The following is a 24,620-nucleotide window of genomic DNA, read 5'->3' on the forward strand; positions in this document are numbered from 1 at the left end:
TAAAAAAAAAATCGCGCGCAGCCAAATGACACGCAGAATCTGCTACACTAGTTGATTAAGTAGGGAGATCCCCACTCTCATTTCACAATAGTTCACATACAAACTAGGGAATTGGTCACATACCAAATTTAAAAAACATAGTTTAACTCCATTTTATAAATAGCATTAGTTGCTAAGTGGCTTATTCAATCAACAATTTAAATAAACAAATATAAAAAATAAAAAATAAAAACTCAAAAAGTTGTTAACTAAACTTCATAACAAACTAGTATTTAGCTTTCCATTACTTGCACCATATTCTCAATAAGCCCTTGTGTAGCATATAAAGAACCTGCAACGACAAAAGTTCTTTTAATAAGATATAACTTGATTCAAGGATCTAAAAATATGATATATTTAATGAACAAAAAATGTTATCTAAGGGCACCTGCCGAGTTCATCACATTTGAAGCAACGAAAAGCTAGAATACATATTCTTAGACAATTCTAAGCATGAAGTAAAATGGTCTTCTTCGTACACCTTAACGTGCATCATAACCTTATAAAATAATAAATAGACTAGCCCCTTGATAAATCTAAATTCGAATATATCGAGATACGAAAAATGACTTTAATTTGATCGGTTAGAACAATCAGTCCCTTATTAATTTATGTGCTTGCCTTCCATATTAATTTCCCTAATTATTGTTTACTCATAGTCTAGATAACGGTCTTTAAACATCAAAATCATAACATTCAAACAAGTCTTATTTCACAAATAACTAAAATCAAACAATCATATGCTGAAATTCTAACATGCACAGAAACAAGATAAGCACAAATTAACTAAACCCCAATTCAAAAAAATTAGAAACATTACCTTAGATATTGCTTGGATAATTAAAACTCGAACCTTCATTTTCTATAAACAGAGCGAGATGTGTACAAAAAAGTACCTAATCAATGTCACAAATATCCTCACATAACTATAATCAAATCAATACGATTTCACTTAAATTGACTCTAGCGTCAGTGATAGGAAAACAAAACGGAAGGTTTAAAAGCATATTGTTTACACACATTTCATATCCCATGTATGCGCGTACTCGATGAAAGCATATCCTCTTGGCTTATTTGTCAATTTATCAGTGACCATACGGACCTGTGATGCTCAAAAACAATCAAAAGCCAGAAAACAAGACCTCTTCTTCTTGAGATATCCGGACTATGGAACAAAGTAATCACCTCATACCAACTACTTTTGTTTCTACTTTATAACCTAATAAAGCTTTCAAACTAAAATATCATATATGGGCGTGACAGTACTATGCCTCACTAGTCATGTGCTCACCTTTTGGAAATGGATTGCCAAAAATCAAGGTAGATAGGAGAAATACCAAATGTGGAAACGAATTACCACCCTCTTACTAGGGATTTTGCCCATTAGATAACCAAATACCATATGAAAATGAAAAAAATAAACCAATTATTCAGAATGATAGGGGCATTGTTATCACAGTTTTGAACTGATAGAGTAAAAGAGGGAAAAAAAAGTATCATTACCACGTGATGGTCTTTTCCCCTCCATGGCTTCTTTCTTTGCTTCACAGCATAGCAGATTCCTCATATATTTCCTCCACCACGTCCGGCTCAGAGTAATCCTTATCCACAAGCGACAGTTTAGATAGCTTTTTGCGGAACATATTCTTGAACACACCCTTTCCATGCTTCTTTAGCGGTGGCACCGGAGGTGTTAGCTCCTTTGGGGGTAATATATCGATGACAATGCAAGTTGTGTCATCTCGAAGTCCTTCGAATTGTACAACCTCCTGGAGATGTAAGAAGTGGGGTGTCAAATAAAATTTTAAAAGTAATATATATAGACACACATATATATATACCCATCAAAAACTGCATTATCATCAGCAAAATAGAAATTTCAATTGGGATTATAGCGTACATGGACAATTTGAGAAGTTTCAACAACGGGTGACATCCCTCGGTAGCAGTTCATAGCCGCCTCTGACGATAAAGCATCCCAAACACCATCACTTGAAATGACAAGCCTACCTCCCACAGTGGATAATTGTAGTAATCACATACAACAGTTACTAACAAGATGGTAAATAGTTTGTTTATAACTTCTTTACCTCGTAAAATAACTAATGGTTTTTTACTCATAACAGAGAAAACTTTGTTTTGAAGGAATTCAGAAATGATAAGACATGCTAGAACAGGTAATGATAATGATAATACAATCCTGCCTTTGAAGAGGCACAGGGCCAATCTTAGGACCCTGATAATACAATGATGCATGGCCATCTTTCCTCCACATTGTCATCTCAGTCACATTCAAAACATCCATTTCGTCATGTGTATCTTACTTAAGTGCTCGATAGTGAATCACTAACTAATTTTACGATCGTCCATGTACCCGATAGAACCCGGACTTTAACTCTAACTTTCGGGCGGTGTCTCCAAGTGACAGTCCCTCCAAGATTCCAATCACCACCTCGGTGCATATTATTAGATCATTGGGACTTATTAGATCGATTCAAACATGGAGTTTTGGTAATATGCAACGAAGAGACAGAAAAACCAAATGTGAATGAGAATCACCGAAGAGGGTGGATATGATTGTCTGGATAAGCTACTTAACAACAGACCTGAAATGAACAGGAGAATATATGCGATAGAAGACACGGGTCTTGCTTGTATTTACTTCCCTTCCGATCCAGTCACCCAAGGTTTCAATTGACCTCTGTAAGCTCTCTACACTCATTTCCATCTTCACCGGCCCCTTCTTGGAAATAAGAACCCCGGTCAATATTAACCAAGCACCCGGATATATCATATCGCCATGCAATATTAACAACTGGTAGTTTCTACAATATTTCTTTGAAAACAAACCAAAACTGAGTAAGGACAAAAAAAGGTAAATCGTGGGCACAAATATTACTTTATAATCTCAAGAACTTTGTTTCCGAAATGCAAAATAAGAACTTTCTATGTTTTCTATGTTTTATAGAAGATGATCATTACTATCCGATTTTGTAATTTGGCCTAACAGATCAGACAACGCAGCCTAGCTTTGAAAGTCTGTTTTGACATAGAGCTAAAAAAGAAAGAGAAAATTGATAGTGCCATCACTTCTTAATATCTCTAGTTATTCTTCCTAGGCAATAATGGGTACTTGAAGCGGTGTGCATGGAGAGGCCAGAGGTGGTAAACTTACCCTCTAGTAGGACACGGATATAATCCTCTTCATATTCCTTAAAACACCGGACTAAGAATATAAAAATGAAAACAATCTAACTAAACGATAATCTATCACCAGTGCAGAGTGAAAAACAAACAACTCCATAAAGTATGTGTTGGGGTTCGAAAGGATGCGCTCTTTAAAGTGTTATAAGATGTACCAGGGCAACACCATTTACGTGCATACGTTGGTAAGCTGACAAGGTCAATGGACATGAGTATCAATATCAACTTCTCCGAGTATGAGCCCAATCTGAACTCTCACCCACTAACTATTACAATAATTTGAGACGTATGATCTCGGGATACTCAACCGAAAAAGTATAGTAAAATAAAATATAATAAAAAAAGGTGCTTCTAGGAGCATATCATGTTGTACAACGTCTTATTAAGCAAATCCTTGGTATCAATGAACCGATTTTAAACTTAAAATTAAGATGTATCCTTAGTATCCTTAGTATTAAGATGTAATATTTTGTAAACTTATTTTAGCATTGGAAACCCCGATGTAAAACTGAAAATTAAAAGAAAGGACAAAAGAACAAAATTAAATAAAGTAATAATGAAGAGTATTACACTAATGGGAAATGGAAACAAACAAACAAAAAACCAGCACCTAAAAAAATTCTACAAATATCAAGATCCCAAATGAAATGAAACAATAAAATTTAAGGTCGAGAATAAAACACAACAGCATACAAATATCTAAGAAACAATCCAACACCTGATTTGAGAATCCAACGCCAAGACCAAGCAAAAGCCAGCCAACATACAAAGTACTAATGAAATGAAATTCCCTGCTGTGTGAAACTAAGTAACACAGATCAGCATGTACAGGTAAAATATTCTAGAGATATACAACCAAGCACACATGGCAGTTGAAGTACAAATATAGAAGTAGCACAATTCAACAATCTAGACATGGATTAGTCATTATTCCATCTTTTAAACACTAGCAGTAGCCACATATATCTTAATCATCCCCCCATGCTTGTAAAGTTAATTATACATACTTTCCAAAATGCACACAAATATCAAACTGTTCACCCCTAAATGGAATGAAATGAGAATTATTAAAAAAGAGACCTTGAGAAATCCAGCACAAATCGCATAATTTCATCAATTGAATCACATCCTATTACTTAATAAGTATTTGAATTCTTAAAACTTGTAATGGACCAAAACACAAAATGAGGGTTTAGCTAACCTTGGAATTTTCTGCATAAAGTTAATGATATACCACGCATGCCAAAAAACCAAATCAGCCCTCATTTGGACTGACCGACATACTTATATCGAGAGAGCGTCATAAAACAACATCCAAAAAGAGCTCTCTTCTAACAACAACAGTTGTGCGTCTTTTGTACAACTCAAAAGTTATACTGTTATCTTCTGGAGAAGATTTGTCAAGTTTTTCTTTATAAAAAATGCGAGAATGATCTCTTCTCAAGACGTCAAAGACTCTCTGACTAATATGTAAAGAAGAGAATATGATTTACCATATATATATATATAGAAACGAAGAAATGGGGGAAGGAGTAATGTAATAATACCTTGAAAGTGTGACGGGCTTTGCAACCCATGAGTTGCAAACTACTCTGCAAGACAGACCTGGTATACCGAAAGGAGTCATTCTTATTTTCTTATTGTCAACATCAATCACTATTATATTCAACACTTTCGGTGTCTCCGTCATCTTCGATGTGTTCATCTTAATCTTAAACAATGCAGGACTTAAACGGAACGGAGGAAAAGAAATTTTTTAAATCGCCAACACATTCAAGGATTTTCAGGTCAGCCCCAACACGAAAATCAATTTCTCAGCCCTGGTCAACCAATTTTTTGAACCCTAACCCACAAACAAACAAAAATTAAAAAGGAAAAATCAATCCAAATGCTATTAACTAGTAAATAGAGAGTCTCCAATCAAAAGGAAAGAAAAATCGTACCTTGAAGCCTTATAGGAAGGAGATGAAGTACACTGATCCAAGAGAGGAATAGATAAGGAGGAAGACTACGGCTGGTGTGGATTGAATACTTTTGTCGATGGATAAATCATTGATGGGTCGAAGAAGTTTTAGGAAAAAAAATTAGCAAGAGGGTTTCTGGAGGCTGGACGGACGAAGAAGCCAAAAATTTAGTTTTGAGGCAACTAGGGTTCAATTGAGTGGCGACGGCTTCAAAGAAAATTAAATACACTTTTGCCCGTCCTCGATTAAGGACAAAAGAAGTTGTCGTCTATTTTTTGGGCTAAGGACGCGCGACGGGTTTCCTTATGTTTGGGACTCAAAAGCTCGTCTTAAAATTAAGACAGGAATACTTGTCTCAATAGGTCGTCCTAATTCCACAATTCTGGTGTAGTATATAATATTTCAACATTTTTACGTATATCACATGCTAACAAAATAAATATCATTACACATACGAAACCAACAAACACTTAATACATATATTGTAATAAATTTGAATATCTATCATTTATTCATTTCATCATTAAAATAAAACAACCAGTGAAAATGTCTTTTAGAGCTTCAATATAATATCTAATACAACTTAAAAATATCGGCTAATTATTAATACATACACATTTTTCTTTTATTATTCTCTATTTTATATTATACAATGATATTAAGGGTTATAGACTTCATGCAACTAAATGTAAAATGGGATTAATCTCCACCATCAATTTCATAACAACTATACACAAACTAATATTTAGCATTCCAAATACCAATATATAAATTAAATCGCGCATCTTTGTTTCTTGTATTTAATTAGTGAGGTCCACTCACATTTTGTTTACGCGAAAGAAAAATAATAGAAAGAGAAAGCCACTCCACGTAGAATCCAAGCAACACCAAACAATAAAAATAGTCCATACATAAACTTCAAAGAAACACAAAGTAGCGACGAACCTTATTTCTTATTTCTTCTTCTCTACTTCTTTAATTATTTTCACTATTAAATTTTGTTAATTGCTACTCCATATTTTTTTTTCTTCTTCTTCCTTAACATTCTAAGATTTAACAAAAATAAAAGGGGTTTTTAGGTTTTCCCCCCGATTATTTAAGTATATTTAGGTTTTGGTCCCTTTTTGTTTCATTTATTAGGGTTTGGCCCTTTTGGTCCAAAAATGAACTAGAACCGAACCGGAGTTGTCTTGAAATTACTTAATGGCAAAATTGTCCTTAGTTTTAGTGGTAAAAAGGTAAATTACATACTTTTCTCCCCAATTTGATCTCAACCCACTACTTTTGAAGCAAATTAATGATAAACTCCAACTAATATAACAAACTCAACATTTACAATTAATACCACTATATAATTGGGTGTTTTATCTTTATTTGCAAATCACTTTAATTTTCTTAATGATCTATTTGCAAAAACTCTAAAACACCATATTTCTTCAAATGGGTTCTTCAAATTCTCTTCAAATCTTCAAATTTTAATATAACAATATAGTAGAAGGCAATGAAAAAGATCAATACTTCAAGAAAATGAAAGAACCCATGACATGTCTTTCTTCCTCATATGGTTACAAATTACCACCCACCCCATTAAGGAATTTGAACTTTCTTTGAAGATATGTATGAGTTTGACACATTTTTTAATTAAATTCGACCCTTTATAATTTTATGTGTTGAAAGATGTTTATTTGTTAGTATGTTGTGATTGGAAAAATGTTGATTTGTTGAAAGATGTTTATTTGTTAGTATGATGATTGGAAAAATGTTGATTTGTTAATATGTTAGTTTGAAATTTATAAAGAGGTTATGAAAACCTAATCATGCTAAAATAGTAGGGGGCAAAACCTAAAAACTAATTAATGAATTTAAGGGCAATTTTGCTATTACGTAAAATTTAAACCCAACCCGGTTTGGTTTTTGGTTTCTTTTGAATCAGAAGGGCCAAATCCTAATAATAAATGAAAAAAAAAATGGGCCAAAACCTAAATATGCCTAAATAATCGGGGGCAAAACCTAAAAACCCCAAAATAAAATACAAGAAGTAACTATAGAAATAAATTATCTACATATCTTTAAACAAACAAACTTTCTCTTCGCTTTCCCTTGAATGATGTAACTTTCCATCTTTACAACTTTTCTACCATTTATTTCTTTATACAAAAATCTTCACCTCCATTCTCTCCCATAATACCTCACCTTAATAAAGAAATTGTTTCCTCAGAAAAGAATATTTTCTTACTTATAAAATCTCTACACAATTAATGTTTTCAAAACTTTTTTTTTTTAATCAAATCTCTACCCATTATTTTAAAACTTAAAAACTTGCTTTTTTAAGCCATTTTCAAAATAAACAAACTATTCTCCCTTTTTTTGCATTCAAAGTTGGTTCCAATTCAATTGTTAATTTATGGCATAATAAAAAATATATTATAATCACTCAAATAAACAATATTGGACATTATTAAAAATAGGGGTGTTACAAAACAATTTTATGTGCTCTTAATAAAATCAATCTCAACGGCACCATCAAGCTTTGGGGTTTTTTTTTTTGGTATATAGATATAGACTATAGAGAAATCAGAGACGTGATAGATATCATGTGCTTCTAAAAAAAACAACTATTATTTGGGCTTCTACTAATTAAAGCCCAACAATTTTAAAATCCAGCCCAAGACATTTAACAGCGGTTATCCATAAGATGTTTGTTGATTAAACCCTAGAATAAGTAGGAAAGAAAAGAAGGAAATTAAAGATGATCGCAGTGGAAATTCATGATGATGATCACTTGAGGGAGATCGTGGACCAAATTTATCACATAGGTTTATTTATTTTCTTTTCCACCAAAAGTCCATTTCCTTTTATTTATTTATATTTATATTTATATTTTTTCTCTCACCATGTCCAGATCCAGATAATCGAGATGATCCGTCTTTTGCTATTTCTTCCTCAAGTCTTGACTACTTTACTTCCTCCTCAAGTAATCACTTCTTTTCTTCCTCAAGTAATCACTTTTATTCGTTAATTCCATCGACTTTATTTTTATTATTTTTTATTTCCATATCTAGGTGATTCGGATTCTTCCTCAGGTACTCAAATTTCTACTTGTTCTATATTTTATGTCTTTTGTTTTCTTATATCTTCAATTTTTCCAATGTATACACAATTGCTTCTTTTTCTTGTGTATTATAGCACGTGTTGCGTATGACCTCCCCGAATGGGATGATGGATTTCCAGATTATGCATTTTTCTTCCCTGGACTTATGAATTTTTTTCCTGGTAAGTAAATTCTTTATTCTTGTGTTCTTTCTCGTTCTAGTTGATTAATTCATATTGAATTGTGACCTACCTTTGTTACTACAATATACTTTATATACTTCTTGTGAAAAATATTTTTTGTCCGCATCAACGTGTAATGTGTGTAGTGTCCATTTGGACACCAATTTTATTTTTATTTATCTCCCCTTTAAAGTGTCTTGCATGGGTTAAAGTTTGTGTTTTCATTGCCAAATGGATCTTGTTTTTCAATGCGAATGTGAAATGTTGCATGATCATGCCTGCACCTATATAACGCAATCCGGAAATTTCTTTCAACATGTACATTTCCAAAAGAAAAGAAAGAAAGAATAATGCAGTTATAATTTTCACTTCATTGGTATAATGAACATGCGATGATATCTTTGGGTGATTCTTTGGATCTTTTAACCTAGTGATATACTGGGTGATTGACAGTGCCTCATGGCTTTATGACACCGGGCCTATTATATGGAGGTTTTTTAGTAATAAAATGTGCGCTGTGTAATGCGTTTGTGAATCTGCATGAGCATATGTTTGTTGCATTCTTCATGTTGAAAATAAAATGGAGCTTTTTTCTGTAGTTTGTTGTTATAGGCTGCCAGTGGATCAGTCCAGAATACTTGTATCCAATTTGATTCAAAACCTTTTAAGAAAAAACCAAAATGTGTTCAAGCCAATTGTAATCAAACCGAACTAGATTAAATGTCAGCCGTGTAGTTGTGAGATTATACAATATAATCATGTAATATAAAATTTAATTACCAGTATCAAGTTACCACGATATAGCTCATATATCATTTTGGGTTTCAAGAAACATCTCAAACTCAACCAATATCTAATGGGTATTACTTTTCGAGAACCATTTGGAAGTTGATAATATATAAGCATTCCTCTAAAGTCGAAACTGATATTGTTGGTTTTTGTTAATATTGGATAAACCAAAAGTTTCCGTTGGATATCCTTTCCGATCTAGCAGTCTTAGTAGGATTTTCTTCTTAATCTAGTACTTCTTAATGCAATAACTAGTTGGACACGTCTACACTCTACTTGAACCTTTCTATGTTCCAGTTTTATGTGATATCGTCTCTTGATGACTTCTGTTGGTTTCATTTAGTAGTGGTAATTTTTTATAATTTTGAGTTTTTTTTTATGAAAGGTGATGACTATTTCCCACGACTGACTTATTTTGAGCTTGATGATGAGGAGTTGTTAGCAAAGCGCAAGGAGATATTAGTACAATTATGTAAAAGAGATCCAAGTTGTTATACATTAATCATTGCTCAGTATAATTTTACTTTGCTAACAACACTCCATGCGTTTTTGAAGAAAATTCTCAAGTGTGAAGATTGGTCTTATAAGGAGGGGATAGTGGTTTATAAGAACGTCAAGAAAGCATTTGATATTCTTGTTTGCCCGGTGGAAGATGTTACCGCTATTTGTACATATGCCGAGAAATGCATGATAAAATCTATCAAAAAAAAAAAAAAGGAAAGAAAGGCAAGAAGATAACTGCTGAGGAAAATTTTAACATTTTGCGTGATATGGTTGACTCTTGGGTGAAGAAAACAGAAGGAAAAATTGTTGATTTGGCAGTAGCTGAGGCTTCTAGATTAGGTAAGTTATGAATTGCTTAAGATTATTAGAGTCTTTATCTGTGCTATAAAATCGCCGAGTACTCCCTACTCGGTGCCTAGCCGATCCGGTCAGCCTATTACTCCCCATGAGTGATCGGGGATGAGAAATCGGCCGATATTTCATTTTTTAAGTAATCGGGCCCGGGTGAGTTAATAGTGAGAAATCAAAATCAAAACAAAAAAATGAAATATCGCGAAATCAAAAACTTTAGCAGTTCGTCGTCTTCTCCAGGTAAGCTAGCACAGTTCTTCTTCTCCATTTTTTTTTTCTTCTTCTTCTCTCACTCCTCACTTCTCACTTCTCCTCCTCACTTCTCAAGTTCTCATCAGTCATCACGTCCCTTTTCTTCTCCTCACTTCTCAAGTTCTCTCTTCACTTCCCCTCACTTCTCAAGTTCTCATCATGTCCCTTTTCTTGTAATAAGAAATTGTTGATGCACTTGTAATAAATAAAAAATCACGGAGAGAGATATAGAGCTGTTGGACGGTTGATGCCAAGTTTAGTTATGAATTATGAAAATGGGTTGGACTGTGTTTAGATATAGAGCTAGATTGTTTCTAATTGCAGCTGTGCTGCTGTGGTCATAATTTGGCTCAGTCAGATTAATTAAAAATGAAATCAGAGAGCGTCGAACAAAAATAGAGCTTCGAGTGTTTGACCACTGTGAGTCTGTGATATTTGAACAAAAATAGAGCTTCGAGTATCTACTGTGAGTCTGTGATATGTTAACTGATTTATTCATTTGATTTTTTTTTTCTGAAATTTAGAGATGTCGTCTTCGAGAGCTTCGAATGAGCCCGTTGCGAGTGCTGCCACAACCACCTCAATGAAGAGGAAGTTGAATGATATGGCATGGGAATGGGGTGAGTGTAGGGACCCAAATAACAAAAAATTTGTTTGGTATACATTGTGTGATAAAAGGATTTCTGGAGGGATAAATCGGTTGAAGGAACATCTAGTTCATAAGAAAGGAAATGTGACATCATGTCTAAAGGTGACCATAAAGATTCAACATAAAGTCAATACAATATTACGGGAAGTAAAAAAGAAGAAGCTTGATAAGGCTAGAGTACATGACCTTCTTTAGAGACAAGATGAAGATGATGATGTAGTAGAAGAACAAGATATTTGTAGTGGTGGTGGTAATAGAAACCAAAGTATTTCCATTGGTAGAAGAAAAGCCATTGATAATGTTAGAGGTCCTCTTGATCAATTATTGACAACTGACAATATGAAGCAATCTACTTTGGATAAAAACAACCCTCAGAAGCAAGTTTTGAAGAAAAAAGCATGGCTCTGTATAACAAAGTGGGCATACGAAGTTGGATTACCTTTCAATGCAGTACGCCCACCAAACTTCACAAAAATGATTCATGCTATTGGAGAATATGGAAGAGGTAACTTATTTAGAATTTAAAAATACTTAGTTATTTTGAAATATTGTGCTTATATTATTATTATTATTCTCTTATAGCTATGCCCCCGCCTAGCTATCATAATTTGCGGGTGACTTTGCTGAAGGAGGTGTATGCGGAGACAAGAATTTGTTAATTCTTTTAGACCACACTGGCAGCTATATGGATGTTCACTTATGTCTGACTTTTGGACCGATGATAGATGTTTGATCAATTTTATGGTGAGTTGTCCGAAAGGCACAATTTTCTTGAAGTCAATTGATGCATCAGAAGAAGTTAAGGAAACAATCTATATTGTGAGAATAATTAATGAAGTGATTGTCGAAGTCGGGGCTGAGAACATTGTTTCGGTAAGCTACTTAGACATTTGTGTGTAGTTGACTAGTTGTGTACATTGTACAAAACAAGTTACTAAAAATCCATTTATCAATTTAATGATGTATTTCTTTTTTCAATAGTTTGTGACCGACAATGGATCAAACTATAAATTGGCGGGAGCAATGTTTGAAGAAGAGCATGGCTCGATGTTTTGGACTCCTTGTGCAGCGCATTGCATTAATTTGATGCTTCAAGATTTTGGGAGTGGAGAGAAGACCGTATTGCCCAAAATAAAGTCTGCATTATCTGAAGCTAAAGTAGTGGTGGTTTATCTCTATAACCATGGGAGAGTGTTAGTTTGGTTGCGGAAGTTGACCGGAGGTAGAGAGTTACACAGATCTTGCGTGACTAGGTTTGTTACTCAATTTTACATATTGCGGAGTATGTGGGAGAATAGGCACCACGTGTAGGTGTTGTTTGTTTCTGAATATTGGAGAAATAGTGATTTTGCAAAAAAATCCGATGGAAAGAGAGTTGAAAGAATAGTTGCAAAAGAGTCTTTCTGGGATAATGTTTATTACTCTTGTCAAGTGATGGCCCCATTGGTGGATGTTTTGAGAATAGTGGATAGAGAAGAGAAGCCATGTATGGGCTATTTATATGAGGCTATGAAGAGGGCAGAGGGGCAAATTGAAAAGAACTTAGGGTTGGACATAAGGACATGGACGAAGGTGAAGACCATTATTGATAAGAGGTGGGAATATCAACTCCATCGTCCATTGCATGCAGGTAACAACTTCTAAAGTTTTTTTACATGGATGTCAGCTTGAGCCTTGAGGTATATATTAAGTACTAACTCCAAACATTTTGGTATGAAGCCGGGTTTTATCTAAATCCATCAATCTATTTCAAGGAAACTAAAGCTCTTATGGAGATAAACAATGTAGTTAAGACGGGTCTTTTTAAAGCTATATGGCGGTGCTTATACCCGAGTCCGAGTTGGATGCTGCAATGGATGAACTGAAATTTTATAGAGATGCAGAAGGGACATTTGGAATAAAGTCCGCCATAAGTCGAAGAGCAACTATGCAACCTCATAAGTTTTCATTTGACATAATAATTTTATTTAGTAGTTTTTTTATTGTATCTTTTCAAGTATTGACTTTAACATCATCAATTCATCATAACATGTTAAATATAGACGAATGGTGGTTGCAATATGGGAGTGATGCTCCTAGCCTCGCAAAATTTGCAGTTAAAGTTTTATCGCAAACATGTAGTGCATCACCATGTGAACGCAACTGGAGTGCCTTTGATAATGTAAGTACATTAGAGTGTCCAAAACTACTTTAGTTATATAGTGGTTATCTCTATCACTATGTAATTATTTTTAATATGTTTTCTTTCTTTCCTCTCTCATTTCAATTTCAGTTATATTCAAAGAAGAGGAATTGCCTTCTTCAATCAAAATTGAATGATCTTGTTTATATTCAATACAATCGAATGCTAGAGAAGCGATTCAAAGAAAGATTGGCCGACAGTGATAGTGATCATATTCTTTTGAAGGAAATTGATAAAAATGATGATTGTATCATACCGAGCGAGACGCAGTTTGAAGACTTTGTTGTGGAAGGTGATGACCTTACTTGGAAGCAGGTTCGAGCAGCGAGGGGAGCCGATATTGATGTGGGGCCAAGTACAAGGAATAGAAACAGAAACTCGGTTACAATTCGTGACGAAGCCGATGATGAAGAAGATGAGGTGGACTTTGAGGCCCACACAGGAGGTGGAGAGCAAGGTGAAGGAAATTAAGATGATGATGATGTCAATGGAAGTGATGACGATATTGATATTGAAGTTGGAGATGATTAGTAGTCATTAGTCATGGACGTTTTTGCTGGCATTTTGAGTTTTTGTTGTTAACATATTATCTTTGTTTGAAGTTTGAACTATTACTCTATTAGTAATTTACTCTACTACTCTACTAGTACTACGGAGAATTGCTCAAGTGCTTTTAAGCATTTTTTATCTGATAGTGGTATATATTCTGCTAATTTGTTTTATGGCGTGCACTTTTGCTATATTCTGCTTCATTGGATTTGGTTGTCAGATATGCTAAACGGTTGTGAGGCTCTATTGTGTATATATAACTGATACTCTGATAGTTGTAGACTTGTAGCAACTTACAACTTCAATATCAATAAGTTGTAGTTGTATATATAACTGATACTCTGATAAGTTGTTTGAAGTTACAACTTACAAGCCTACAATTTACAAATATCTAACTGGATACTTTGATAGTTGTAGACTTGTAGCAGTCTATGCTCCGTTTCTTTGTTTCTAAAACTGCTGCTATTATAGAATTCATTTGACCCTTCTTCTGCTTCATCCCATATTGGCTACACAAATTCACAAAATTTTATATAAATTTTAGTGGTCAATTACCAGTTATCATATTGGTATTTCAATGTTAATTTATATGTAACATGTATTTGTAAAGAAATATAGTGTTTTAAAAAATCACCCGAGTAATCCCGATTAATCTCCAACCGAGTAGACCTACTCGCTCTTCCACCGAGTAGCGGTTTAAAAATCGTCCGAGTAATCCCGATTAATCTCCGACCGAGTAGACCTACTCTCCACCGAGTAGCGATTTAACTGCCCAGATATTTATCTTTAGCTTGATTGATTCTTTTGTGTGTTTTCATCCGTGTGATAACTTATGAGATTGCTTTTTAATAATTGTTTTAGAGCCTGGCTATCCCAGGTTTGGGTTTTTTGTTTTTCCAATTCTTATTAAAACAAAACAATGATTTGCATAGGTTATGGAATCCTAAGGAAGCTTTTTATTAAGTATTAAGAACTTTAGGCTAGAGTAGTAAGTATCAACGTGAATGACCATGTGAACATCAATCAAAATTAGAGAGAGATAAATCAAAATTGGGAAGTGCAATGAAGCTATAGGTAACATATGATTGGTTTGGTTAGTTGAGTGGTTGGTCACTTGCTCTCATTTGGAAGAAGAGAAAGCAGATATGGAACTAGATCAACACGGATCTAGGACTCTAGCAGTGATTAATTTCTTCAAATTAATGGAACATATATTTTAATTCTACAGTCTAACTTGGTAATATTCGAAGTATGTGCGGTGTGGATGAGTAGATCTTACACTAGCAATTTTGATTGATGTTAAAGAGAATTAGAGAGAGGTTAACTTGGGAAGAAGACGAGCACTCAAGCATGTACATTTTCGTCACTTTACCATCTGTTTTGGTCAGTTAATGAAGTCTCAGGATACTAGCAAATCTAACTGCACCAGTAGCTCATCCCTATGAGGATATCCCAGGATAGCTGGGCTCATAGTACAAAATATCAGGATATAGGTATTTATCGATATTCAATTTTTGGATATGTATCGTGGATATATCCTCCTCTTTGGGGATATTTGACATTGTTCCACATGCAAATATCGTGGATATATTCAAAATATCGACAAATATCGTGGATATTTCTTGATATATCATGATACATTATTTATATTTATTTGAAATATAATGGTAAATATTAAATAAAATTATTATATACATAAAATATCACCAAATATCGCAAATATCATTAAATATTACAAATATCACAAATATCATCGAAATATCACCGATATTTGCAGTCGTATATATCTCTGTACATATCGTGATATTTATATATCTTTCTCTGAAATCTGGATAGATATCCCCAAATATCGCGATATATCGGGATATTTTGTACTATGGTTGGGCTCATTGTTTTATTACCAGAATTATGAGAGTATTTTTTTTCTTTGGGGAAAGTGATTCAAAGCAAAGCCCAAAATATCGATATCGATGAATATATCGGTGTACTCAAAAACCGATATATATCGGATATATTTATTTTTTTGGTGACCAGTCCAAACTATTTAAAATATCGAAAATATAATATCGGAAATATACTGGAAATATCGGATTTATATTAAAAAATGGTCAAAAAGTCAACCGATACATATCGTAAATATCAGATATATTGATTATATCGGCGATATAAAGTTTTATATCGGAAATTCTGATATATATCGGAAAAAAAAATTCTATATTCGGTGGATATATATCAAAAATATCAATGTTGGTGTACCAAAATACCGATATATATATCGGCGATATATAGGATATATCGGCGATATTTTGGTCCTTGATTCAAAGTTGGAGTTAAAAGTAGGTACATTAAGATTTGATAAAGTAAGACTGATATGAAAAAACATACATCAATACTTATAATATTCCAGCCATAGTACAAAATATCAGGATATAGGTATTTATCGATATTCAATTTCTGGATATGTATCGTGGATATATCTCCTTATTTGGGGATATTTGTCATTGTTTCACATGCAAATATCATGGATATATCTAAAGTATCGACAAATATCGTGGATATTGTGGATATTTCTTGATATATCATGATACATTATTTATATTTATTTGAAATATAATGGTAAATATTAAATAAAATTGTTATATACACAAAATATCGCCAATTATCTCCAAATATCACAAAATATCTCTAAATATCGTAAATATCATCGAAATATCACCGATATTTGCAGTCGTATATATCTTTGAACATATCGTGATATTTATATATCTTTCTCTGAAATCTAGATAGATATCCTCAAATATCGCGATATATCGAGATATTTTGTACTATGACTCCAGCAATACGGAAATAATACCCCATAAATCCATCAAGCCCTGGTGAGCTTTCATGGTTTAATTCAAATACCATTGTTTGAATTTTTTTCATCAGTAGAAAAGTAGCTCGTATTTTGAACTTCTACTAGGGTAGTGTTCATAGCGTTGTGATGAAATTCTTTACTGCGAGTTGGTTAGGTGGTCTGCTCCTTTCTTCTTTATAATAGAAATACAGTTAAAGTCTCCAATAATTCTAAGAGATCAAAGGCCATTTGATTCAATTAAAGGTCCACCGACGGATTAAATCAAAACTACTCGACTCTAGTAACCCTTTTTAGTCTTCTGCATTCTCCTTTCTTGCTCCTCTCCAGAAAAGGATCTTTTTTAGAAGAAGTGGAGGGTTCTATTGTGGTGTTGGTTTTTTTTTTCATTTAACCACTAGTAATACTGTCGCTGTGTAGTAATTCTATTATTTCCCAACTTTGATAATCACTAGTATACTATGCTTCGAAGTGCTTAAAATTTTCTGTCTTTGATGATTTTGAAGTATACTTCTGATCGCTTTAGTTTCTGATTCAGTGGAATTTGTTGCAGGGAAATCTGACCGTGCATGTGGAGAATTTGGGACACGTTCTACTAAATAGTTGAAAAGCCACAAGTCTTGCATGAGATGCTTCCGCCTAGAATTAATATTTTTTATTTTAGTTTCTATCTATTATGTTCGGTTAATCAGGAACTTTGTTCGGGTTATTTATAACCATAGTACAAAATATCAAGATATGGGTATTTATCGATATTCAATTTCTGGATATGTATCGTAGATATATCCTCCTCTTTGGGGATATTTAATATTGTTTCACATGCAAATATCGTGGATATATCCAAAATATCGAAAAATATCGTGGATATTGTGGATATTTCTTGGTATATCATGATACATTATTTATATTTATTTGAAATATAATAGTAAATATTAAATAAAATTATTATATACACAAAATATCTCCAAATATCGTAAAATATCTCCAAATATTATAAAATATCACAAATACTGTTGAAATATCACCGATATTTGCAGTCGTATATATCTCTGAACATATCGTGATATTTATATATCTTTTTCTGAAATATGGATAGATATCCCCAAATATTGGGATATATTGGGATATTTTGTACTATGTTTATAACCATCTGGTGTTTAAACACTTTTGATCATGGCGCTTCTTGACACTTTCACAGCAGTAATGTTACATTACTAATTTGAATAGGTGTAATTATTTGCTTACATGGCCAATCACAACATGCTAAAAAAGTCCGTGCTACCAAGTAGAAGAAATCCTATTAAAGGTCATGATTACTAGATAAACAGCATAGCCAGTGGGTATGAGGGCGGTGTAATAATTCTTTTTCTAATATCTATAGAGGAAAATAGTGGAAGAGAGCACGCAGAGATGAGGAAATATACAACGTTTCATTATTTTTCAGTTACCAAATCGCATAGCGGTGGCTTTGAGGGCGGTGTAATATTTCTTTTCTATTATCTATATCTATAGAGAGAATAGTGAGACAGCACGAAGAGATTAGGAAAATATATAATATTTCATTTCTTTTTTATCGGTTACCAATTCGTTCAATTTTATTTGTGGGTATTTTTGGGTGGCTAGTGGGGTTTTTTTTTTCAAGAAAATAGTCGAAAGGGTAGATGACCACTTTTGGGAAAAAGTAACTCTGGAGGACACAATTTTTTTTTTAGTAACTCACATGGACAAATTCATGCATTAAATAACCCATGAACTCACAATTTCAATTTTAGCAACCCTCTAGGACAAAATAAGTTGACCTGACTTTTCACCTTTTTTAAAATACCAGTTTTACCCATCATTATTATTATAGAAATAAAACATAATTTTTTTTTTTTAAATACCAGTTTCATCTCTCTGTGTTATGTTTATAAAAAAAAAAGAAATTTGGCAATTGTTCATACTCAAATATGTGAACATATCTCATACACTATGTTGTTGTATGAATAATGATTGTTTGTACTCCAATAGGTATTCTTACTAATTATACATTATGTTGATGTATGAACAGTGATTGTGCATGTCGCACCACAATACCGCGACCTCCTCATTTATTTAATCTCTCTCTTTTTAGATCGGCTGCACCAATTAGGTTGCCTCACGTACCCTTTCGGGATCAAGCGCCGTAGTTCACCTCTTCCCTCACTATGTGCCTCCATTCTCAGCCCTTTTTTCTATCCCTCTCCCTCCTTTTTATATCCCTCTTTTAGGGTTACTCCTAGGGCATAGTTTGGTCTTGGGCCCATTTTCTGGGGGCCCAATAACTACGGTGATGCAGGGATCTTTTGTACTTATGTGATACATCCCCGAATATGGCTACTACAAATTGCCCCTTCCGGGTTGGCGGCGATGACGGCGGACCGGAGAAGTCCTCAACTTCCTTGTCTCTTTTCGAATAGATATCCACATTGTCCGCGGATCATGCGTAGCCTTCTTCTCCTCGGGACATCTCATATATCCGCGTGCTTTCGGCTACTTGTATATGCGTGAAGTGTCTCACTTTATCGGTTCTCATTCATAGAACTCCAGCGTATCCACGAAGGTCTCATCCCCTTCACTCTCACTCTTCAACTCCATTCTCATGCTAGCGAAGTGTCTCCCCTTGCCTATCCACTCATCTACAAAATTCACTACCGCATCGAGTGTCTTGTCGGCCATAAACTCTCCTCCACATAACTTACTACTATGTGGAAGTGTCTCACCCTTTCAGAACTTCAATATTGTATCCGCCAAAGGGCTCATCCCTTTGCCCTTACTCATGGACCTCGATATCCCGTTTCAAAGGACGTCGTCCCTTCAATTGCAGTTTGGAACTCCGAAACTGCGGAAGATGTCTGTCACGGAAAGAAGCGATGAGGGCCAACCCGGCTTGCCCCATGTTTGATTCGGATCTCATGTCCGCGTATCTCTTTGTAACTTGAAAGGCTTCGGGGCTACTCTTTGACCTGCCTCTTTCTCTTGCCTTTCCGTGAAGGGCTCATCCCAACTCCATGAGCTCAAGATTTGCCCCATGTATCTCTAAAATCTCGATCGGCGGAGGGCTCATCCCACTTCGGACAGGGATATCGCCGGTTGGGTCATCTCTCTCCTTGCCCCATGTATCTCTAACATCTCTATCACGCGGAGGGCTCATCCCGCTCAGCGGTCTCGAGGTTGTTATGCGCCGGTTAGGGCTCTCCCATTGCCCCATGTATCTCTAGCATCTACGATCCGCGGAGGGCTCATTCCACCGGGCTCGACCGGGTTGTCGCCCGGTTAAACTCTCTCATTGCCCCATGTATCTCTAAGCATCTCGAGCGGAGGGCTCAACTCCACCGGGTTCGGCGGGTTATCGCCCGGTTAGGGCTCTCTCATTGCCCCATGTATCTCTAGCATCTCGATCCGCGGAGGCTCATCCCACTCCACGGGCTCGACCGGGTTGTCGCCCGGTTAGGCTCTCTCATTGCCCCATGTATCTCTAGCATCTCTCGATCCGCGGGAGGCTCAACTCCACGGGCTCGACGGGTTATCGCCCGGTTAGGGCTCTCTCATTGCCCCATGTATCTCTAGCATCTCGATCCGCGGAGGCTCATCCCACTCGGGTTTGCTTTCGGGTTGTCGCGGAGGGCTCATCCCCGCTATCTGCCTTTCGGGAGTGGATGCGGTGAGGGAATCGGCTTGCCCCCATGTTTGATTCGGATGTCATCTGCGGGGGCTCATCCCGTTGTCTCTCGCTTTCGGGAGTGGAGTCGATGAGGGGCAACTTCGGCTTGCCCCCATGTTTGATTCGGACGAGGGTTCGCGGAGGGCTCATCCCCTAACGGCTTAAAGGCAGCTCATCTCTATCTCTTCCCACATAAGAATAGACCAACCATCATCTAGTAAATATCAGCTCAATCTCCACTCGTTCCGCGGTACGCAAATCTTTCTCTTTCTCAGTAACCCGCCATATGTATCTCTGCATCTCTTACGTAATCGTCTTACCATTTGTATCCGGACGGCTCCAATCTCGGTTGATCTCGGTCCCAAACTCTAGATCTCTTTGTTCCCTCTGGATTTTCGAGTTATTCATTGCATGCAACTTCCTTCTTATATCTATGCAACCTCCATGAAGGATTCCCTTTTTCACATGTACACAGAACAAACATCTTTACGCGCATTTCGCCAAACATTCCACATGCACTTACTTTGGCTGTGAAACACAACTATGATTTCTCCAGACTTTATGTGGAAGCCAAGGTTCCATCTCCAATACATACAAATAACTACGCCGTCGCCCTACAGTTGATCGAGAGCAGTTACGAGAATATAGACACAATGGTTGGCCATGTTACCCATCCGGGTCCGCGGACACCTAGATAACTTAGCGCTAATACCAACACCCACCACTACCGTGACAACAAACAAAACCAACATCACCGAAATCACAATCAACAGCACAGATATCACCACCAATAACACAGACTAGTCAACACGCCCAGGCATCCATCAAACCAACACTACCAAGACCAACAATTAAAACCAACAGCCACTAGTTCCAGGCACCCATCTCTAATCACCGCTAGCACCTTCCATCGATCAGCACAACTGTCACCACTTTCTCAAACCGGAACCACCGATCAGTACCACCAAAACAACACCATCATTTCATATTTTACCCATCGTCACCACCCACCATTGTCACCATCGTCACAATCGAGTTGCAACAGCAACACCTTTTTACCCCACCGAGGATTGTACTAATGTCAGAGACACCACCAACTCTTAACTCCCCGGTGTAGTAGAATGACTCACAAGGCCCAAATTTCAATAGAAACCTCATTATTCTCATTTGTCACAAAACCTCAACCAACTCATTATCTTCATCACCATCTTTTGAATCAATAAGCTTAGATAATTATCCCCATTGCCACATAAGTAAATTTCACCACATTCCATCCTCATTGTTCTCCAATTGTCAAACACTAAGCATCCGACAAGCGGTCACGGGGATCAAACACCTCCCATGTATCTTTGCTCATTCCATTTCGGCACCTTGCTCAAATCATACCAAACTTCGACCCAAGAAATCCTCCTTATTAAAAAATATTTCTACCCCTGAAGACTGTATACAATCCTTGGAGAAGGCAAACATTTGATCCCACTTTCGGGACTACTAGAACCACTCTTTGTTGCCTCGGCGGATAGAACACTCACATGCGCAAGTGATGATACTAAGAAATGCTAGAACATGATCTTTCTTCATTATTCAGAGTATATGGTTCCAACTTCCAAGCTAAGCCCAAGGTAGTAACGAGGAGCAGGGAAGTAGTGAAAGGACCATAGTTGAAGCCAACGATCGACACACCCTTTTAATCCCAATATCATAGATCCGATTAAAGCCCCTTGTATAATTACTAATGTATCTTTGAACACTAAATCTTTTTTAATAATATATCATCGGATCCAAGCTCCAACTCGAATAGGCGTAAACAAAGGTAGAAGCCAACTTCGGCGACATAAGCGATCGATTGATTGAATTAATTGCACGCTCAAAGGCATTCTCACGCACATACTCACGAGACAAGCAATCAACTATTCTTCTCATGGCTGAAACCTTGTAGGGCACACCTGCTCCTTTATCTTGAATCGACCCCACCTCTTCATTGTCAAACAAAGCAACCATCCGAATAGCATGTTCACTTGCCAAGTCTCCGAGGAAATTCCATGAACCAACAAGAGCTTTTGGAGATTATCTAGCCTTCCAAAAAATATAAATTCATCATTAACCCTCCAAAGGCGGCAATGAAAGTGTCACAAACATTCAACTCGACATTTCATTGATCTCATCAACGCTGCAACCCGGTTCATCGACAAAACCGATCAAGATGAATTGCCAATGTAGGTACGCGTAGTAGAGGTCTTTTCACTTTGACAAGCTTGTGAATAAAGCGACCCATCACTAGCTTTCAAAATAACCGCCCCGCAACGCTTAAATCCCTATCAAACCATGTATGCCAGAAACCACCTCCATAAGTCTGTACATTCACCATATGATATCCAGATTTCAACGACGCAGACTTTGGTAGAGTTGTAAAAATAACACGCGAGAGGCTGACCAAGGTCAGGAGTTCGACTTCGCAGAATTTCAGTTTCAATTTCAAACACGAACTATCTGTGTGTGCAGCAATCACATGAAAACCACTACCCACATTGTACTTTTGTCCAATGGCAAAAGCAACCAAAGAAGACATATTCCTAGTAAAAAAGTATCACCCACCGGGCTTTAAATCCCAGGCATCATTCTCCTTTAACAAATGAAACCCCGCAGCTATTAATTGGCGTTTTGCTTCATGATGGCGTGAAAATGAGTCAAGACTTCGTTGAGGTAATCAAGTAAGTCTCCTACTATTGATCTTTGAACTTTCTTTCGAATCCGGAGAATTGGTTGATTTGTTGGATGATGAGAATTTCGAAGAGGAATTTGAGGGAAATAATAGGGGTATTTTGGGGATAAAGAAGATGGAGTGATTGGAGAACAGGAATAAGATTTGAGGAAGTGAAAACTGTGCATTGCCGCCATTTTGTGTTTTGGTATCCATCTTCCCTGTTTTGGTTTTGGTTACAGTACAAATTGATTTTTCCTTGTTAAGCTGGTGGGTGTAACGATCTTCGAGTCTCTGGATGAGCAGCTATTTTACTAATCGTCCCCACAGACGGCGCCATTTGTCGCACCACAATACCGCGACCTCCTCATTTACTCATACTCTCGCTCTCTTTTAGATCGGCTGCACCAATTAGGTTGCCTACGTACCCTTTCGGGATCAAGCCGTCGTAGTTCACCTCTCACTCCTCACCCCACTCTGCCTCCATTCTCAGCCCCCTTTTTCTATTATCCCCTCTCCTCCTTTTTATATCCCTCTTTTAGGGTTACTCCTAGGGCATAGTTTGGTCTTGGGCCCATTTTCTGGGCCCAATACACACTACGGTCTGGGCCGTATCTCTTGGCCCTGTACTTATGTGATACATCCCTGAATATGGCTACTACAGTGCATATATAACTCATGTTGAAGTACGAACAATGATTGTTTATAATTCATGTTGAGGTATGAACAATGACTCCAAATAGGTATGAACAATTAATGTTCATACGAACATTAATTGTTCAAAGCTCATGTTTGAGGTATGAACAACGTTGATGTATGAATAGTGATTGTTCATACTCCAAATATGTGTTCTTACTAATCATACATTATGTTGATCATACACTATGTTGAAGTATGAATAATGAGTGTTCATATCTCATGTTGAAGCATGAATAGTGATTGCGCATAGTTCGGTTGGGCCGGACCGTTTGTTACTTCGCATCAAGGTATACTTTCCAAGACATGGAATTCTTTAAAGATGTGTTTGTTTAGTGGCAAATCTCTAGTGGAAAAATATTAGATTTGCCAGCATTTTCCCACTAGAGTTTTGCCAGGCTAATTTGTAGTGGGAAAATTTCAGTTTGCTAGTGTTTGTTTGCAAAAATTTCTAGTGGGAAAATATGGGATTTGCCAGTTTTGCCAGTGTTTGTTTACATGGTTTTTTTCCCATGACAAATAATTTTTCAACTTTTTGGAAATATATTTTTTTTTGTTTTCAAACTCAATAGTCTAAAAAAAAACTAAAAATAAAATACAAAATAAAGATAATTAAAAACAATACAACTCAACATTAATAGTAATAGTGTCTTTGAAACAACTATAAAATAAAGTCAAAGTGCAATACCCCTTAACAACCATTGTTATCCAAACACATATAAAATGTCATTGTGCCTTGGATAAATTTTATTTCTATACTTTCCCATACTCGGATCACGTGTTATGGCTTGATCCCAAACCTCGTTGCTAGCTATGATCTTCTGTTCTTCATAACTCCATTCAAACCCCTGTTGCATTGTTACACTAGCAATATCGCGTGCTATCCATCGTAAGGTCTTCGTTACATGACTAATAGTCAAGTCGATACCAA

General features: G+C 36.0%; 1 protein-coding gene, 3 long non-coding RNA genes and 1 pseudogene across 7 annotated transcripts; 3 read left to right on the forward strand and 2 right to left on the reverse strand.

The window, feature by feature from the left end:
* Positions 1 to 275: 275 nt before the first annotated feature.
* LOC147496948 (uncharacterized) lies at positions 276 to 2,336 on the reverse strand. Its single transcript, XR_015196680.1, has 4 exons — positions 1,940 to 2,336; positions 1,543 to 1,808; positions 860 to 1,141; positions 276 to 331 (listed from the first exon to the last, which is right to left on the reverse strand). It is a non-coding gene; the product is annotated as an uncharacterized LOC147496948 (long non-coding RNA).
* Positions 2,337 to 7,893: 5,557 nt separating this feature from the next.
* Positions 7,894 to 17,558, forward strand: LOC147496949 (uncharacterized). 3 transcript variants are annotated; one of them, XR_015196684.1, is made up of 6 exons: positions 7,894 to 8,023; positions 8,110 to 8,181; positions 8,270 to 8,290; positions 8,394 to 8,480; positions 9,655 to 10,112; positions 17,164 to 17,558. XR_015196684.1 is itself a non-coding variant. In XM_086562503.1 (5 exons), the coding sequence occupies exons 1-5, from the start codon at positions 7,957 to 7,959 to the stop codon at positions 17,211 to 17,213; spliced, it is 312 nt and encodes a 103-aa protein (XP_086418629.1). In that variant the 5' UTR covers positions 7,894 to 7,956; the 3' UTR covers positions 17,214 to 17,558. The 3 variants fall into 3 exon arrangements, 2 of the variants coding, with proteins under 2 accessions (XP_086418629.1, XP_086418630.1); XM_086562503.1 differs by lacking the exon at positions 9,655 to 10,112 and having other exon boundaries at positions 17,149 to 17,558; XM_086562504.1 differs by lacking the exon at positions 9,655 to 10,112.
* LOC147496950 (uncharacterized) lies at positions 10,559 to 12,857 on the forward strand. Of its 2 annotated transcripts, none has more exons than XR_015196682.1 (3): positions 10,559 to 11,530; positions 11,608 to 12,655; positions 12,745 to 12,857. It is a non-coding gene; the product is annotated as an uncharacterized LOC147496950 (long non-coding RNA). The 2 variants fall into 2 exon arrangements; XR_015196681.1 differs by having other exon boundaries at positions 11,608 to 11,898; positions 12,007 to 12,852.
* LOC147496951 (uncharacterized) lies at positions 12,954 to 13,843 on the forward strand. Its single transcript, XR_015196683.1, has 2 exons — positions 12,954 to 13,186; positions 13,298 to 13,843. It is a non-coding gene; the product is annotated as an uncharacterized LOC147496951 (long non-coding RNA).
* A 4,495-nt stretch (positions 17,559 to 22,053) lies between the features above and the next one.
* On the reverse strand, positions 22,054 to 23,190 carry LOC147496952 (putative aspartyl aminopeptidase; annotated as a pseudogene).
* Between the last annotated feature and the right edge of the window lie 1,430 nt (positions 23,191 to 24,620).

The sequence above is a fragment of the Coptis chinensis genome, chromosome 5 (genome assembly GCF_015680905.1).
Source record: "Coptis chinensis isolate HL-2020 chromosome 5, ASM1568090v1, whole genome shotgun sequence".
Classification (NCBI taxonomy): domain Eukaryota; kingdom Viridiplantae; phylum Streptophyta; class Magnoliopsida; order Ranunculales; family Ranunculaceae; genus Coptis; species Coptis chinensis.